This window comes from Alexandromys fortis, unplaced genomic scaffold, assembly GCF_014885135.2.
Source record: "Alexandromys fortis isolate MF-2015 unplaced genomic scaffold, M_Fortis_MF-2015_v1.1 scaffold_0, whole genome shotgun sequence".
In the NCBI taxonomy this organism is placed as follows: Eukaryota; Metazoa; Chordata; class Mammalia; order Rodentia; family Cricetidae; genus Alexandromys; species Alexandromys fortis.
The window spans coordinates 23,405,286-23,424,541 of NW_026067949.1; the positions used below are offsets into that span (position 1 = coordinate 23,405,286).

General features: G+C 44.9%; 1 protein-coding gene across 7 annotated transcripts in view; it reads right to left on the reverse strand.

Annotated features, from left to right (window-relative positions):
* The window catches only part of Apbb2 (amyloid beta precursor protein binding family B member 2), a 316,947-nt gene that overhangs the window by 122,492 nt on the left and 175,199 nt on the right, over nt 1-19,256 (reverse strand). For all 7 annotated transcript variants that reach the window (XM_050149874.1, XM_050149871.1, XM_050149873.1 and 4 more), the window contains one exon: nt 15,102-15,917. In XM_050149874.1, the coding sequence (XP_050005831.1) occupies nt 15,102-15,917 (816 nt within the window). The remainder of the gene's footprint in view (nt 1-15,101; nt 15,918-19,256) is intronic.

Genomic DNA, 19,256 nt, shown 5'->3' on the forward strand with positions numbered 1-19,256 from the left:
TGTTTGCTGATGACCCATCATCTGTTTAGCTGCTGTGAAGTTGGAACCCTGCCTGCTAAATTAGTGGTCACCAGGCCCTTAGACCGGGAGCCATGACATTTTCTTTAGCGCAAGGTCCAGTCTATTGTTTTGTAGGGTTAAATGTCAACCCTAAGTCAAAGAAGCTCCCAGTGAACATCACTAAATCAAGGGAGGAGAGCAAAGACCACTAGTTCCTGTCACGACTAGGCCTGTACTACGTATCCATCTATAAGCACACACTTTATGTTTATTTTGGTTCTTTCATTTTCACATATTGTAAGCTCATAGATCACCACAGTAACTATCTGAGAAATATGAACTTGGAAATAGCAACTGGTCTGGGGAGACGATGGGTCAGTGGGTGAAAGAACTTGCTGTGTATCTCCAAAACACATACACATGTATGCACAAGCACACACAAAGACAGACAGACAGACAGACAGATAGATGATAGATAAAAAAATAAACTTTTTAAATGAGGAAACTCAGGCTTAACGATGCTTAATAACTTTGCAAAGACCCAGATCACCTAAGCAACATATTTATAGGTAAATTTGATCCTCAATACACTTTCTTGCCCACTCTATAAGGCTGGAAAGTTGTCAGAATGAGAAGCACATTTTCCTCTCATGACCCAGGAAATACATCTAGTTATCCAACTCTAAAAATGTTTCATAAAATACTCAGCCTAAAGCCGACACTTCGCATCTCTGCTTCTAGTTACATCACATGGGCCGAGAAAAGCGTCCCCTTTTCTGTATGGCAGTGCAGGGAGGGAGGGAGAGAGCGCGGGCTGGCTCAGCATCCCCACACACTACTGTCTCAGATCTTTCAGACTTTCAAAAGGCTCTTAAAAGCTGCAAGAAGTTCATGGAGGAAAAGCTTCTCTCAGATGGCGTCCAGACCAAGCATGCCTTCAGACAGGAAATAGGGAGCGGGTCCAAGTGTGCACACATGGGCCAAGGAAGACAAATTAAACCATGGCATATGTCACCTCAAGTGACTCCACCAATCACGGAGCGGTTTCTTGCTGCAGTACTCCCAACTGTATGGTGTGTCTTCCCCATCTTGAAGCAAAGTAAAGACTCGGGGACTCAGTCCAGGAAGGTATAAATTTATGGGTTTATGAAAACAATATTTGAAGAAAGAGAAAGCAAGAAACCCTTGAAAAACAGACGCCTTTGATTCACCTCTCTCCATCCATTCTGCAGCCGAGCACCAGGCCCTGCACACTTGTCCTTTCATTCGATAAAGACACTCTCTATTCGTTTTAGCAGACAGTCCTTACGGCCTCCATGGGATTACCGTCAACTTTCATCAGCTCCCTGCCTCCCTAGCCCCAGCAGCTTATTCATCAATGCCAGTCACATCTTACAAATGGTACCCGAGGGCCAGGATGCAGCTCCAAGGCAGAGCTCTGGCCTAGCTTGCTCTGGGTTTGATTCTTCACATCATAACATCAAAGAAACCAACAAAATGGGCACCTTTTCCACAAACACTCAAAAAGGTGAGTTAGGTGTAGCATCAACATGGCTGATCTGGTTCCCGTGCACCTATTATTAACCAGCTTTCTCACAATTAGGGCCCTGCAGACTCTCCTCTGCAAACAGATTGCTGGGAGCTTTGATTCTCACACCCAGAGCTGAAGCCCCCCAAAAGGAGTTCAGGGAGCCTAGTAAGACTGAGGCTATTTTTTAATACTAAAACTTTTTATAGCTTTTTCATGTGTTGACATCTAAATGATGAGGCACAAAAATGGTAATTTTGGGGTGTCTCAGCACACAGCAAGACATGGCACAAACCATACTAGTGGTTACTGGGCTCCCCAGTGCCATACACTCCCAGTGAGACAGCCATTGAGAAAACAGACACACTTGTTAAATTATCATTGAATCTCAACCCTCAAGAGCAGGTCTTTTTTAATGAAGGTACATAGAGAACCTGTGACTAAGTTGTGCAATGGCCTCCTGGCCTTTTCAGAAAGCGCCTCTTCTAGTTGACAGAGAAACTGATAGCCAAAATCTACAGCTGTTCCGAGGTGGTGACTGGGCACACATTTTCTGAACACTGCACATGGTGTACCTGCCATCAAGGAAGACAACGGGGGTCTATTTGTTGTCAGTGATAAAATGCAAGCTTCCTGGATTTAGGAAAGACTTGTATCTGTGATTGTGTGCTTGGCTTTCTGCGGAGATGGTAGATGACCACATGAGTTATTTTCTTCACATGGCATAATGACATATGTCAACAACTGAGGATCTCCATAACTCACAAAGCCAATATCCCAAATAACCAACATATCACAAAATTATGTATGGACAGTGGCCACGGAGATGGCCCAGTGGTTAAAAGCAAGGGCTGCTCTTGCAGAGGACCTGGGTTTGGTTCCCAGCACCAACGTGGAAGCGCACAATCATCTGTAGGTCCAGTTCCAGAGAGTTCTAGCTGCTGTGGAACTGCCATGTCACTTTAATGTACAGTATCATCCATAGTGACCTGAAGGGCTTCCATGATAGTCTTCTGTTCTACCTATTCAGATAGAGGAGGGACTGTCTTCATGTCCGTCTCCTGAAATTGTTTATCAAGACAGGCTGCCAAGTAGCTGTGTGACACAGCACAGGGACACCAAGCCAAGGCCCTTGGCCAGAACCAGTCCCAGGGTAGGAGGGTGCGAGATGACAACACACGTCTCTGTCTAACCAGCTCTCCAAAGGGCAGGATGGCAGAAGCAGAGAGAAGACCTGAGTTGCCTTCAAGTATGCCAAACATTAAAATTAAAAAACAACAACAAAAAAAAAATAATCTCTTTTACTGAATTTCAAAAATTGGTTTCCATAAAAATTAATTCATGACACTGACATTGGTGGCTTTCTGACCTTTCTAATGACCGCTATAAATACCAATCTTAATTCCTAATACAATAGTGGTGGATAGAATTTACACAAACCAACCTTGAGCATATAATGGGATCTCCAAGACTAACTTCCCAGCTAAGCATTATCATTCCGGCAGCCCCCGACAAGCAACCATGAGGTTCCGCTGGGTCTGCTGGCAGTTCTATGTCCGAATGCAGAAGATGTAGATTTCCTTTTCCTTCTTCTCTGTCCCCCTCTTTCAGGTGCTGGGTGGAGCTAAACATACCTTTCCTGGCTTTCTGGGCTTCAAGACCCTTTCTTTGAAGGTTCCCCTCCCCCATTTGCATTGCAGTTGAATGCTGGCTGCCTAGCTGACCTTCATGCCTAGCTCAAATGGCTTGGGGCACCCTCTCCTGCTCACGCTAGCTCTCTCTAGCTCTTGCTGCTCCCTATTTCTCTCCTTCTCCGTATCCTCCCCTCTCCAGTACCCATGAATCTTTAAACATCTCTCTAAAATAGAAAAAAAAGCATTAATACTCTTCAATTGGATCTCTACCTATCTACTAACCGTCTTAACTATTTTTCTTCCCTAAACCCCGCTTCTATTCAATTCTTTTCTTTCTTTAACATGAATCCAGTAAGTAATTATTTATCTGGAACTTCACGATCATTTTCTGCTCTATTTATTTAGTGCTTGAGCCAAATCTAACACTCTTTATATTTTGAGGTGAGTGTATTTTTCCCAAACTGTATTTTGAATACAGGCATATACCAGGTACTCTCTATTCTACGTGCTAGAAACAAAGCAAGCAGGACCCTTTCTGCTGTAGCTTATAGACCTGTCTCGCCACTCGCCAAGATGGTAAGGGCCAAAGGTAACCTGTTGCGGGAGGTCCTTCCGCCCCTCCAACCAATAGCTGCTGTGATATCAGCCCATTGGGGCGTGGTCTCTCTCCTTTTAAAAAAGCAGCTATTTCCTCTGCTCGCTATCTTCACTTCCTGCTCGGCTGGAGACTAGACTCCCTTCCTGGTTGTGCAGATGCCTGTTGTCTGGGATGGTGATCTGTAAGTTTTCCCCTTTAAATAAAAAACACCCTATTAATCATAACTCCAAACTGGTGTGGCCTTGTTTGTGACTTATGCCTTCATCTGGCGCCCGAACGTTTGGCTTTAGGACCTCTCCTTTCCCCGCTCGAGTTCGGCTTGGCACGAGCCCTCCCTTCCTTAGCCGCGGCCTGTGCCTTGCGGCGGGCGGCCGTGTGGCCAGTGCCTTGCGGCGGGCGGCCGTGTGGCCTGTGCCTTGCGGCGGGCGGCCATGTGGCCTGTGCCTTGTAGCGGCCTTGTAGTCGGTGCCTTGTGCGTGGAGCCAGCAGTTTAATATAAATTATCACGCACTGGCTTTTCTTACTGCAGTTCTTTATATTTTTTTAGACACCTCAGATTGACTTCAAGTCCCCACGCACCCTATCATCTGCTTCCCCACGTGGATTTAAACTCCACAGGCCCACGTAGTCTCTGCCTGCGTGGTTTACTCTTTTCTGAGTCGTTTTTAAATCTCCCTTACGAGTACAGCTCTTAAGTGGTGTGAACCAGAGCACGCGGTTGCCTGTTGCAGAAGCTGCAACCCCTCAGGGTGACTCTGTCACGTGGAGGCATACACAGCTTCCTGGTTACTCTTCTCTACCCCTGGATTCTGGGTTTATGGTTCCCTGTACGCCATTTTTTGTTTAGTTAGGCCCCAGTGTCGAGTCCGAGATACACTCGGCCTTCAGGCCCATAATATCCAGAGAGGCAGGACGACCTCTGAGGCCTACCAGGTGGTGGTGGCATATGCCTTTAATCCCAGCACTGGGAGGCAGAGGCAGGAGGATCTCTGTGAGTTCCAGGCCGGCTAGGCAGTGGTGGTACACGCCTTTAATCCCAGTGCCTAGAAGGCAGAGACAAACAGATCTCTGTGAGTTCAAGGTGTGGTAGCAAACACCTTTAATCCCAATGCCTGGGAGGCAGAGACAGGCAGATCTCTGAGAGTTCAAGGAGAGCCTGGTCTACCAGAGTTATTCCAGGACAAAGATACGGAGAAATACAATAAAAGTAAAAATAAAGGAAATAGAGGTTAAAATAAAGCATACAAAGATGGAAAATACACAGAGAATCTTGATACTGTATACTATTATGCTCTCTTTGAATTGTTTGAATGCTGAGGAAGGAGCAACAGCTGCTAAAAGATATTTGTTTATAAATGCTGCTGAACTAATCCATCATAGAGATTTTGATGCCTTGACTTTGAAATTTGGATCTAAGGACATGATACTTTGGAAAGGAGTTTCTTTTTTTGTTTTCACAGAGGATGAGACCCTGTTCATTTCTTCTATTCCGATATGGTACGATAGACCACGCCCTCCTGAATGATTGCTGTGAACTCCTTCAGAAAATTGCTTCACTCAACTGCCAACTGAGATGAAACTAGCACACAGGTTATACCATGAACGACCTAATTAACGACGCCCCCATTCAGCAGGAAGCAGTTTGGAGAGAAAAAACTGCGCCCATATTCCCAAATATTGTTTATAAATGTTCTTTTACATTTAAAGGGGGATATGATATAGATATGAAAATTTGCATTAGTATAGATTTTGCTTTACTGATAGAGATTTAAGGTTAATTTTGTAATGTATATAGGTTGTTAATGAATAATCATTAATAATAGTTAAGTTTGTAGTTATGTTAGTTAAGATTTTCTAGATGTACATAGATATATTTTAGATAGGCATTCTTCATATTTTTCAAAGATTATAGAATATGGCATCTTAAATGTTTTAATAACTTAGGACTTTTCATGACAATGAGACACTCTGCTCCTGGCAGCACCAATCTACTTCAAGAGGAAGATGGGCATCGAAGAGGATCCTTATGGAGTTTGATAGCCATTTGGGCAAGAAACTGCTCTTGCCTGGACTATTACATAAACTGGACACAGAGGACCCGCAGAGAGAGGACTGCTGAACTTGCCTAAAGGTGAGATGATCTTTCGGGGTTCCTGATTCATGAGAGAGCCTGCAAGACATTCTTCAGGACAAGCAGATAGTGACTGCCTTTGAAATTTCCTGCTTTGTGGAAATGTCTGCTGGAAACTATGGGCCTGTAGGCCGAAGATGGATGCCCCAACGGTATAGAGGAACTTTGGGTGACTGTCCAGGCAGCGAGATGTCTCTGTCATTTCTAGAGCTTTGGATGTTAAGTTAAAGCCTTCTTTTTTTTTTGTTTAAACAGAAAAAGGGGAAGTGATGTGGGAGTGTCATATATCAATCTGTTGATTTCATTGGTTAAATTATAATAAACCAACTGCTTGGCCTCAGCTTAGAATATAGATGGGAGGAGTAAACAGAATAGAATTCTGGGCGGAAGAGGAAGTGAGGTCAGACTCTGCTCTGCTCCCAGAGAGACCCGACAGCTCTGCAAGAGCAGAGACGCCATGCTCAGCTCTCCCAGGCAGATGCACGCAATGAAGCTCCTCTAATCCCGGATGGATGTAGGCTAGAATCTTCCCAGTAAGCGCACCTTGGGGTGCTTACACACATCATTAGAAATGGGCTAGTCCAGGTGCGAGAATTAGCCTGTAAGGGTTAGAGTTCATGGGCCAAGCAGTTCTTAAATGAATACAGTTTGTGTGTTGTTATTTTGGGCATGAGCTAGCCAAGCGGCCGGGGTGTTGGGGACGCAGCCCCGCCACTCTTATTTCAACAGTAACCTGTAGGCCCCACTTGCCCAAGGATAGACAACTTCCCTGGAATGCTGGGGCTCTGGTTTTTGTGAGATAATGAACCACATGTTTTCACTCCCCTAAACAAGTTTGTTTGACCCAACTGTACCAGATGTGCTTGATCGCATGTAAGTGGGAGGTGGGTACACAGGCAGGGAATACCCCAGGATACGTGTTTGCCACCTTGGCCCTAGTAGGAAATACTTAGGGTTTGCTTTACAGGCCTCTGCAAGATGTGACTAGTGGCCACTTTCTGGGAACCTGGGAATGGACCTGGCCATCCTGGCCAGTATTTAATTAAGGCTTGTTTCAAATTTGGCTCAAAAATTGTGACAGCAGTCTTGTTCTCAAGTGTGGGTTGAACAAAATATCAGTATCAACCCAGTACTCATTAAAAATGCAATTGCTAGCTAGGCAGCATGACGCGAACCTGTAATCCCAGCACTCAGGAGGCAAAGGCAGGCAGATTTTTGTAATGTAGTTCAAGGCTGAGAAGCAAGGGCTTATGCATCTCCCTTATGCAACTGGTGTGAACATCTCAGAAGCTAACTAATTGCCATGACTTGACTAGTATTTTTATTTTTAGTATGAAATAAGTTTACTCATTGTGCTAATCATTCATCCAAATAAGTATAATTATATAAATTCATTTCCAGGGTTTAAAAGGTTTAAAAAAAACAACAATAAAAAACCAAAACAGAACTGTGGATGTAACAAAGCAGCCGGGTCAACTTGCCTATCAAGGGACACCCTCCGTTCAGTCCTCAGCTTTGTCAAAACAAACAAACAAACATAAAGGAATGAGAAGGTATTTGAGGGTGAATATGATCAAATTACATACATGTAAAAAATGTTCCAAATGAACCACATTAGCTAGTATATAATGAACATATGCTAATAAACTTAAAAAATAAAATAAACGTAATCTAGATTCTGATAAAAATTTCCATTTCATAGCATAAATAATTACCATGACAAACAATATTTTCTGGAAATTGCTTTCAACTTAAACACTTTTAAATGACATGCACTGGTGTGTGTAACTCTGTGCACACGTGTGCACATGCATCTGTTCCAAGGAGCACATGCGGCGTCGGAGGACGGAGGACAATTGGTAGGGGTTGGTTCCCTTCTTCCACCGTGTGGCTCCCAGGGCCTGAGCATGGGCTATATCAGGCTTCACCAGGTGAGTTCTCTGACAACTCAGTGAAAATGCTCTCTGGAGACCCAGAGTTGTGCCTCGGGGCTGCAGACAATCAGATAGGTGGGGCTACTACTATGACCATTTTTATTTTAGAGTTAAGAAACACTCGAGTGCTTAGGTGTGTCGGGTGTGTGTGTCTGTAAGACAGCACAGCACTGAGGCGGGTCTGACCCCGAACTCAGTAAGCGGCAGATGCCCTACAAGGGGGGGGGGGCACAATGGGAGAGGATTCTAGGGAAGGCTCAGGTGAGCTCCCTGGAGGGAAGACTTGAGCCCGAGTCCATGCAGAGCCATAAAGCTCAGCTCTGTGCCTATTCTGAACCCTGTAGGCACACACTACCTAAAAACACATACGCAAATCATGGTTTCTTACCATCCTTACTAAAATTACTACAGAAATATTTATTTACTTATTCTTTCTTTCCTTCCTTCCTTCCTTCCTTGCTGCCTTCCTTCCTTTATTGCCAATTCAATACACCCATCAAAGAGACAAGGAACCCAAGTGAAAAATGCTTCTCTCCAAATTATTACACACAGAGCTCATTCTCTGACTTAGGCCCTGTTCCACAGTACATGGAAAAAAGACAGACAGGCGACAGAGGGACAGGAAAGCAACTAAAAGGGGAAAGCCACTCTGAACCCCAGAGAGGTTGCTGTCCGTTCTGGGGACAGAGGGAAGTGAGAACACCCTGCGCCATCGTCCTTTCCATACTGAGCCCACGGTGTGTAGAAGACGGTCGAAAGTTCCCCCTAAGCAGAGCAGAGCAGAGGCTGGAGCCTTAGAGCAGCACTGGTAAGTGTGTCTAGAAGCTTCTGTTACAAAGATGTGACTGTACCCAGCCCTTTATCTTCCTGTATATGGCAAACCAGTCTGTTCCCAATGACTGGAAGTTGGGAACCATCTTGGATTTTAATTCCTAACAGTTCCACGTTAAAAAAAAAAAAAAAGGCCACGTTTTCTTCTAGCACATTCTGAGAAAGGTTCTATTAATAATACTTTTTATATCTACTAGTGATTAAATTGGCTTTCATATGTCAGGGATATTATATAGTAAGAGGCATACACTATTTTGGTAATCAATGACGGACCAAAATCAATTTCCCAAACAAGCAACTGATAGTTTGGAGGACTAGATATCCATGATGTACCAGGTCAGTATGGTTCTCTAAGAAGAATTTGCCAAATAACACCAAGGGAGAAAAACATCAACTAACAATGCCCCCAAGGGCACTAAGAGAAAATACTTTAGTCATACTCACGGGGAACTGATGATAAGCTAAACCAAAGGAACGTAACTGGCGCTTACACACGGGCATATTCCGCTCTCCTTCCAGGTACCAAACAGCCCCGAGAGTGATCTCATTCTCTCACTTGTGCCCACATAACATTTCCTAACAGTCAAATTAGTCGACGGTTTGCCAGTCATGTTTGGACAAGATGCTTGGTTCATCATTTTTCATTCAAAGGTTCTAAAAGGAATGTCCAGTACCTAAATTATATGGTTTGGGTTCTGGGGTGGAGTTCAGGCAGGGCTCATGCTATGCATGCACAAAGCCCAGGGCACCAAACAAACAAACAAACCCCAGGAGGGAGATAATTGGTAACCACCACCCATATAATAACAAGAACAATCTGGGTGTAGGTTAGCTGAGTCAGCCTTAGGGCACGGGATGTGAGCGAACCACCCACCTCCTAGCTTCCAAAGGCTAAAGGTTACCCTCCTCTAACCAGAGTCATAGATGGGGAACCCCAAGAAACCATCTGAAGATGGCTTTGGAAACTGCAAGTGTGTTATGCTTATGGTTAATGTCACACTTTACGATCCCACCAGAAAGCCTGGGGCTGGGGCTTAGTTGCCTATGATTAAGAGAGGCATCGTAATCTAAGGACGCTGCTACAATGTCACACACTTGTATGCAGCTGTAGCAGCAAAGATCAGCCTTAGCCTGCTTCTACTATGGTACTGCATGTGTGCATGGCCGCTGAGAACATTATCAGCAGGAGCAGAGGACCCCTAGCCTGACGGTTGCCTTAATAATGAAGAGGGAGGGCCCTAGCCAATATCCAAAGACCTGGCTTGAAATGCCAGCAGTTCCCTAATTTGAGAAGCTTTCCTGATAACCGCAGTCATTCAGTATCATTGAGTATGAGGCAGGATGATCAATTAAATTATAAAATACAGAGACTATACCAGAATCAGATATTGATTAAATATAACATCAAATGTCCCATTCAACACATGAGGGTTATTTGGGGATATGTAGAAGACCTTCATTTTTATTAAACTAATCATGACTTATTTACCCAGCGAGCCTGTATTTCAGGTACTGACGATGTACAGACCAGGGTGTGGTCCTTGTCCATCAGGCTCACAAAATATTCACTAAAATCAGCTCAGTATATAGGCAGTTCATAGTTAAAAAGTAAACTTTTGCAGGCTAAAGCCCAGTGGTTAAGAGTGTTTGTTGCTCTTGCCAATGACAAGAAAGAGTTCAGTTTCCAGCATCCCTGTCAGGCAGCTCACAACTCCAGGGTACCCAATCTCCTGCTCTGGCCTCCGTGGGCATCCTCCCTGCCTTCCCCATGCACACGTCTCCCCACAGAAACATATACACAGAAATAACAATTTAACAGACACTTTAAAAATAAATTTAACTTTTATATCACATCACTGTACCAATAAAGATCATCAATAATAACCTTTTTACTTAGGAAGCCCCATCTGTGCTGCGCACTAGGCCAAGACCTCTTTCTGGATGTCCCCTTTTCAGCTTTAACAGAAAGTCTATGCGAAAGCTGTGGTCGCCCTACACATCAGCCTTGTACGTGGCACACCTGGACAGGGCTCTGCAGCTGCCTCTGGAGCCCAGGCTCTCTACAAGCTAATGGGGCACCGCAACCACAGCCACACTCTCTGGGCTCCACTAGCTCAGTGTGGGATCCTGCCTTTGCGCACCTTAGCAGTGAGTTTAAATTAACCAGCTATTATGTAAGCTGCATCTCAGGCTGTGGGTATAGTTCAGCAGTAGAGACAGCTGCTTGGCTCGTGCAGTTTGATGGGGGATTGGGGAGAAAAGTTGGAGGGGGACAGAAATGGACAGCCATACACTATAGCTCCCAACTCTGCGAGGTTCAAATAAATCTTACATTACAAGTTCGTGTAACGTAAGAGTCCAAATGAGGAACCCTATCATAGGGCACCAAGCAGTTTACAGAGAGACGACACAGGGTCTGAGCAGCATGTATTTATCTGAGTCATCCTGTCTACCTGGGGCCACCTAGGGCGCCAGAGCTATGACAGAATTCTAACTAGATCCAAAGTCCTCACTTTCAAAGGTGAAAACAGTGCAACCCTTTGTTTCGGAACCAAGGTCAAGGCACAGTAACTTTCCCAAAGCCCCTTGAAAGCCCTGTCACAGATAGGTTTCCTTTTTGTAAACAGCCTCTTGTTTTCTCAAAGAACAAATGACACAGGAGATGGGGGCAGCATACTGCACACATGACTGATCGGGCAAAAATGTCACTGCAAAGCTGGAGAGGACGATTCAGAAAGAAAGGGAAATACGGAGTGGTCAGTCCCGGGACTAGGTAATGCATTTTATTGTATAAATGGTACACTCTAATTCAGAAAGGATGCCCTAAGGTACACGAGAGTCTGCTCTATTTTTCCTGGACTCACCAAAGCACAGCTCGAAATCCATTGACAATTATCTCATGACTTAGTCATAAAAGACACCCAACGTGGTGCCTGCTTACTTAATACAAAACAAACTGGCATGCACACACTTTTTACACAGAACCCAGTGCTGCATGCCAATGTCTTAGGAATATTCACTATCACTTTTTGCTTTCTTTCAGCAGGTAGTATTCACGCTGATCATGATCATCTTCGGTAAACAAACTGGAAAAACCATAAATACTAATTTTGCCTTTTCAAGAGACATGCCTGAGTCTTCATTCAGAGGCACTGTGACGGCTTTAACACTAGCAACGCTGCTCGGCTGGACTGACACAGACACCCAAGAATCGCTCTCTTTATTTCAGGGAATCAGGCTCACTCCTGAAAGCTCTCAGTGAAAAGAGAGAGAGCGCCCGTTTCAGGAGGAGTCCACAAACCAGCTCTGAGCCAGTTTATAAGAGGGTTCTGAAAATTAGGGTAGACCAGAGATACTGAAGCCTGTCAAGCAAAGTGGGCGGCAGCGTCCAAAGTGACCATTTTGAAGGAAAGCTCAACTTTGGTTTGTAGTTCTTTAAAAAAAAAAAATACTTATTTACCTTAATTTTTTATGTAACAGGTGTTTTGACTGCACCTGTATCTGTGCACACGTGCATGCAGTGCCCATGGAGGCCGGCCAGGAAAGGGCAGTGGGTCAACTGGTGTTACAGACAGTTGTGAGTTTCTAGGTGCTGGGGACTGAACCTGGGTCCTCCAGAGGAACCATCACTGCTCGTCACTGCTCAACCAACTCTCCAGCCTTTCTGTTTTCCCTCCTTGACTGACACTCACAGTCAATACACAACGAGGCAGAATTATGTTAATTATTCACAGATGAGGAAACCTTTAAACTACGTTACTGAGCTTCCCCATGAGAGCACAGCATATGAAATAAGAGAGACTGAAGTGGGGCCTGGGGAGACTCTTGGTGGGGAAAGCATTTGTAGTGCGAGTACAAAGACCTACGTTCAGATCCCCATAACCCATGCACAACGCTGGGTACGACGGCTACAGTGGGGCGAGGAGCAGGCAGATTCCCGGAGCTCACTGAACAGCCAGTCTAGCCAACGAGGGGACCGGCCGGGTTTAGCAAGAGATCCTGTTTCAAATAAAAATGAAAAGATGCTTGCTGTCAGGCCTGAGGAACTGAGTTCAATCCCCAGACTGACTCCTGCCGGCCGGCTCTCCTCTCAGCCCCATGCACGCTCCTCGGCATGCAACATGGGTACACACACCCGTGTGCACACACAAACAATAACCAATACGTAAACAAGCGATTTGTTTTCCTAAACAGTGGAGCGTGGCAGAAGACAACACCAGACTCTGACCTCTGGCTTTCAAACGCAAACACACAGATGTATGGACCCACACAAATCCACACACAAAAACTACAACGAATTAAAGCTCTTCAACTTAGATGTTGGGAATAAGAGTATTACAAGAAATACTCATGTGCAAAATTTTTTTTAACAAGTGACTAAAATAGAAAAGCAGGCCGGATCTTCAACCCAGAGCCTTGTGTATGATAAGCAAGTGACCGCCAAGCTCCTGCTCCAATACTCAGATAAAGTACATTCTTTAAAAAGTGAAGCATCAACAGTCTAAACTGAATTCTTTTTTTTTAACATCTCACACGGAATTTTTAAAAACAAAATTTTAAGACCAGAATGATGAATCCTTGTATCAACAGCCCAGTTTTAACAGCTAGTAGTTAGTAGGTACTGCTGTGGGGATTTTTAAATCCTCATCATGGTACCCCCTGCCCCCGCCTCATGTATCTCTTAAATGCAGCTATCTCTCGGTGTCTTCAGGGAAATTGGTTCCAGGACCCCCAGGAACACCAAAATTAAAGGCTTCATGCAATAATGCAATGTGTATGCTACACAAATAGCTATTATAATATTCTAGGAAACAATGACTAAAAAAGTCCAAACGTGTGTGGTACAGCTGTAATTTTACCCCAAACATTTTCAATCCACAGTTGGTTGAGTCCACAGCTGGGGAACAATGGCTGTGGAGGGTCTTTGTATCATGTACATTCTGTGATTACATATATTGGTTTATACTTCTAAGAGGCAAGATCTCTAAAAATAATATCCCCCAAATTTTTATACATTTAAAAAAATTATTATAAATCATCACATGCCTAAAATGTTTTCTAGAAGAAATACCCTCCTTAAAAGGCGGCCATCACTAGGAAGAGGGGCTAGAGTGGGGGCGGAGGCTCCACTCTTCACTCAAGATCATTTAAACCTCACTGCCCCAGAACACACTACGCCTGCAAGAGCAGCAGGAAGGCTGAGTCAGCCACAGAAGACACAAGGTCTTACGTCTGGCCAGACGCTGAAGGGGCAGTTGGAAAAGACTCAACCACTAGCAGGTGAAACTGTCCATCAGGTATAGGACAGGAATGCTCCCAAGTCACAGAGGGCTAAGGGCATGACGACATTGCTAAACATAATTATGACTCCAGCTGAAGACACTGAAGAGACAAAATGAGTCACTCAGGCTTCCTCCAGCCACAGCCAGTCCCAGAAGGCTGCTGAAACCTAACACAGAAAGAACCAGGGTTTCAGGGCTCTTTGCTCCTTTTTCCTTCCTATTTTGAACAAGTCAATTAACTTTCTCCTCTTTTTTTTTTTTTTTTTTTTCCTTTCTTCTTTTTAAAATCTTCACTCCTTGTGCTCTCTCTGCCTTACTTTTGGGAAAATGTCATCTGGCTCCCTGGTGTGCCATCTGGTCTACCTGACTCAGAGCTGCTACTGCAGATGCTGGGCCACATGTGTGGATGTTATTTACACTGAATTCATTCAGCACAGAGTGCTCTAGAGCTTACAGCTTTCTGATTGGTTGAGTGGGAACTCTGAGAACATGAAATGGAAGAGTGACTGACTCTTAAGACTCTTCATTGCTGCCACGATCCACCACACCTGACAAAAGCTACAGACGCGGACAGAAGTACTGACAGACCAAAATCACCAATGCTACTTAAAATCATGAATGTCCAAAAACATTTGAGAATATCATTTTTTCTCACTTCCAAATATTACTTGAGCAGGCAAAAATGTCTTTCAAGACCTGACTTTTAAACGTTCTAGACATTTTTAAGGTTTTGTAAGCCTGAGTATAGCAAAGTTCTGAGAGTTTTGAAATAGTGGGTTCTTTTAATTAAATTGCAGCCTGCCCTTGGCAACTACTTTTCTTTTATTATTTTATTTAACAAAACCTGATGTTTCTAGACAGTACCCAAAAACAGTTCACCCAGCAGCAGCAGCTGAATCACCAGAGATGACAATTTGCCATATTTTAAACCAGTGGTTACTTTTTTATGGAAATGTAAACCAGAACAACTTACGGATGGCCCAAAATGAACCCACAATGTGCCTGAGAAATCTAAGGATAGTTTCCACACGCTGCCAGACTTCACCCACATGTCCCTCTAGCGGGAGCTGACACCTTTCAGCCGAGAGAGATGTACTCTACTGCTGGTTAAAAACACACCAGTGGAAAAGTACCAGGTGGGGCTGTCCCAGTCCCCGGAGTACCTGTGTCATCTGGGGAGCTGGGCGAGGCACTGTCTTGGGACAGCGTTGTCCAGCTGGATTCCTCGTCACTTGGCGCCAGGTTCTGGATCCGGTGGAGCGCACAGTCAGTTTTGGCCCCTGTTTTAGGGTGGTCCTTCTTGGTCTCTGGGCTGGATGACACTGTAGCTACTTGGCCATCCTCTGGGCTAGACTGGGGTCTGTTCGGTTTCTGCAGCAGCGAGTCACCATTCCCAATGACTACAGGGGCCTGGCCTGGGCCTGGCTGGGCTTTCTCCTCCCCAACCCCTTGGCAGGGGCCCAGATTCTGCCCTAGCTCTCTGGTCGAGGTTTCCAGGTCTGCATAGTAATTGAGGAAGCTCTTAGTTCTCCTGGGCTGGGAGGGCAAAATCTCACAGCCTGAGGACTCCGGAGGGTGGAGATCTTTCACCTCCAGTTTCTCAGAAGTTATGTTGATGACCGCTGTGGGGCTGATGTTTTTGTTGGGGTCCTGCTGCCCCTGTTCTGCAGCCTTGCGGAGCTGGTTCTCCCCATTTTTCACCAGCTTGATGTTGGCGGAGCCGTTTCCCAGCAGAGGCTGTACGGCTGGATCGGAGAGCCCCATAGCCGCCTGGATGTTAGTCAGTGCATATTTCTTCCTGCATTTTGGGGGGGTGCTGTTCTTGGCATCTGAGTGTTTGATTTCAGCATTTAACAGTTCATTGTGGGAGGACCGGAGGTTAAGGGTATTTGGTGGTGTGGCTGGGCTGTTCCGATTTGCAACGTCTGTGGTTCCACTGCTGGCCATAAACACTGCCAAGGTGTCAACACCTGAGTCAGCTGTGGGAACAAAGAGGAAATTGGTTGTAAGGCACAGGTCATGACCAAGCAACTTAGTACACAGTGAGAGTGGCCACTTCTAAACAGGATTGTAAGAACAAACACTTCTCTCACATGAGACCGTCTTATAGAAATGACCCATTTCATGTCATAATTTATTCATATGTTAAACACGAGCAAAGAAAGGTTTTATTGTAGAAACCCAAAAGCTAATTTACAGTGATGTTAAGAAGTCGTAGGGTCTATATTTTACTTAGTGCAAAAAAAAAAAAATGTCTTTACACACTTTACACATTCAGGCATGAGCATTTTCTTCTGGCCGACAGTCTTTAATCTTCACAGCTTTGAAAATCGACCCCTTTCCAAACAGCAACACCATGTCTTAGCTTTCAATCTGTAGTTCCTTTGCCAACATCATTAACAATAAAACTGCGAGACATTCCCTCTGAGCTGCAGCATTCTTAGCCCAAAAGGTCACTGTTCAGTGATGCCCCATGTGTTCAAGATAATTCCCCCTCAGTCACGTTCTGAGATTATATTCTGAATGCCTGGAAAACCAAACCTCCATCAGAATCTGCTAATGTCTTTGTGAACATCTCTGATCAGTGCTTACTGTCAATATTTGAAAAAAAAATCAAATAAATAGCTTCATTTCTCAAGAACACAAAGTGGTACACAAGTGCACACACACACCACGCACACAACAACAACTACAGATGCATCCCTGGGCTACAGACAACGTGCTGGAGCCCCCAAGGAGTCTGAGTGTATTCCCCTGAATTAGCAGGCAGGCTCAGCTGTTTGTGTCATCACGAGCCCTTGGCAAAAGACACTTAGCAGATGACCCGACAGTCAAATTTATCTCAAACACTCTCTGTACCATCAGAGACTTATTTCTATGCCTCCTGCTAGGAAGAAAGAAAGAGGGGCTTCTGGGGCTAGAAGTGAATGGAATTCATCCGCAAGGATCCCTAAGGTTCAGGCTTCTGCCTGTGAGCAATGGCTCCCTGCTTATCTGATTCTTGGCCCTCCAGAGAGACCAGTGGTCTCCGCAGCAGCAGCACAGGAACCAAGCACAGCTTCTTCCTTCTTGAAACTGTACTCTGGCTGTTCCCTCCCCTTCTCCTGGACTAACAAGGATCCCCACAGAGGAAAAGAACAAGAATTTCCCATGGTGGAGAGCTCAAAGGCATCTCTGTATCACCAAAATGCACCGGGCTACCCATTTTAGAAAGAACTGCTCAGAGCTTCTAGAAGTTCGGGCTTCCAGGAAGTACCCATTCACTGCAGACAGCATCCTTATTAGTAACAGAGGCCCACGGGGCCCATGAGACATTGAAGGGCTATCATTCCCAGTGGTTAGACTTTGGGTCGTCTCCTTAAAAGCTATTTATGAAGATCGCTGAATGCCCAGCGTTCCAATATTCAGTCCCTGTATCTAGTTTTAAAAATTAAAGCGCTTGTTTCCCTTTTAAACAATATTCTGTCAATTAATATTTACATTTCTTAAATAACAGGCTATTACTACGATTTTATTGAAAACATACATTTCTGAGTCCCATTCAAATGGCAGCACTTGAGATAAGCAGGTCACACTCTGGACCTACATAGAGTTTTCCCCGAGACAACTACAGCGTGGAAAATTCCTTTTCTACCCTGGAGCATTTACAGTAACATGAGAAAGTGGACGCCAGCTAGTTTCCCGAGAGGCATAGCAGAAGTTTCCATGAGGGGTCGTCTCCTGACAATGTTCTTGTCTGCTTCACTTATAACCATACATGTTTCATAGAAAGAACGCCATCATAATTTCCGGGGACTTTAATATTTGGTAGCTCAGATGGGGCTGTCCTCAGTGGTTGAGTGCTTACGTATCATGGCAAGGTTCAGGATAGGCCCGTCTAGTACAAATGACGTCAGACACCTCGCCTTTAGTGGTGTTTATACATCACTGGGGGAATATAACTGGGCATCTCTTAGATATTAAGAATGGTATCATTTGTTACTGGAGAACTGGAAAATGACCTCACCCTTGGTGAGGTGCTAAGGTTAGGGATGCTTTCCCAGACAAGAAGCCAAGCAACAACAAGAAGAAAGATTAAAGGAACTTTCAAAGGGTTCAAGGAGAGGAGAGTACGCCTTGCAGCAAGATGGGCAAACAGGGGAGAAAAACAGGACATGAGGCTTTCATGGAGATGACATGGGTCCTGGCTCTATTGGCCAACCAGGAAGAAATAATTAGCCATATTTTAATATTGCTGCTTTAACTATGCAGTCAGTACAAAGGTACTGTGTGTCGTCCCAAACTCAGGCTGGATGTCTGAGACAGAAGACAGCAAACTGACCTTCAGTAAGGAAGAATCAACTAACTGTTTTTACAGTCCTTGGCAAGATCAATTTGCTTTAGCTTTGTGGCTACCTGGAGCCCTAAGCTGTTCTTCTGACTCAACCTTCACTAGGATTCCTTGCTGAAACCTCAGTACCCAGAACTCAGAAGATGTCTGAGAACATGCTTCCTCTCCCAGTTCTTCAAAGGCTTGCTGACCCCAACCCACCCACAGGCAAAAGAGAAGGGCTGGCCTTAAAAGGAAGTGCTCATGCTAATCCCTGGAGGTAGGGGAATACTTCCTGGAGTCAGCACATCAGCTAGACCTTTTCATAAAATAGCTTAAGGTTAGCAATGCCCTGGAAAGCGTAAGGTTACAGAAAGGAGGTCCCCGAAGTGAGAGGCTAGCGTTGAGGTCAAGGACACAGATCCCAAGTTAGTGATGCAAATGCTAACCATCTACCCAGGCTTCTTACTAGCTGAGTCTAGGACTAATCACTCCAGTTTCCTTCTCTGGAAAATGGGTCCAATAGCATCGCCTGGTTGACTGAGAGAATTCTGATGGGAGCCTGCTGAGAGTTACCATCTTGGCGGACTAAGCTTCCCTGACACCTAGTCACTCATCCACTCAACTGATTTTCCCCACAGCTCTGTGTCAGAGGAGCTTCTAAGCTGAGGCTGTAACAGTAACAGAACTGACTAAGAAGGAAACTTCACCCTCCTGGCTCTTAAGAGTTAGGGGTTCAGCACAAAAGCTGCAAGCTCGTATTTCTTATTTGTGTGAAGGTGGATGCGAGCATGCACTGGCGCCTGCGCACCAGTCAGAGCAACAAGTCTGCACAGTTCCGGTGACTGGTTAAGGATAAGCATGTGATCCACACAGTGTTAATCATGAGACTCTACCCAGGGATTAGAAGAGAGGCAGCAACCCAGTGTGAGCACACCTGTAGTCCCAGCATTCAGGGGGATAAAGCAGGAGGACCACCACCAGCTAAGCCAGCCTGGGCTCAACAGTG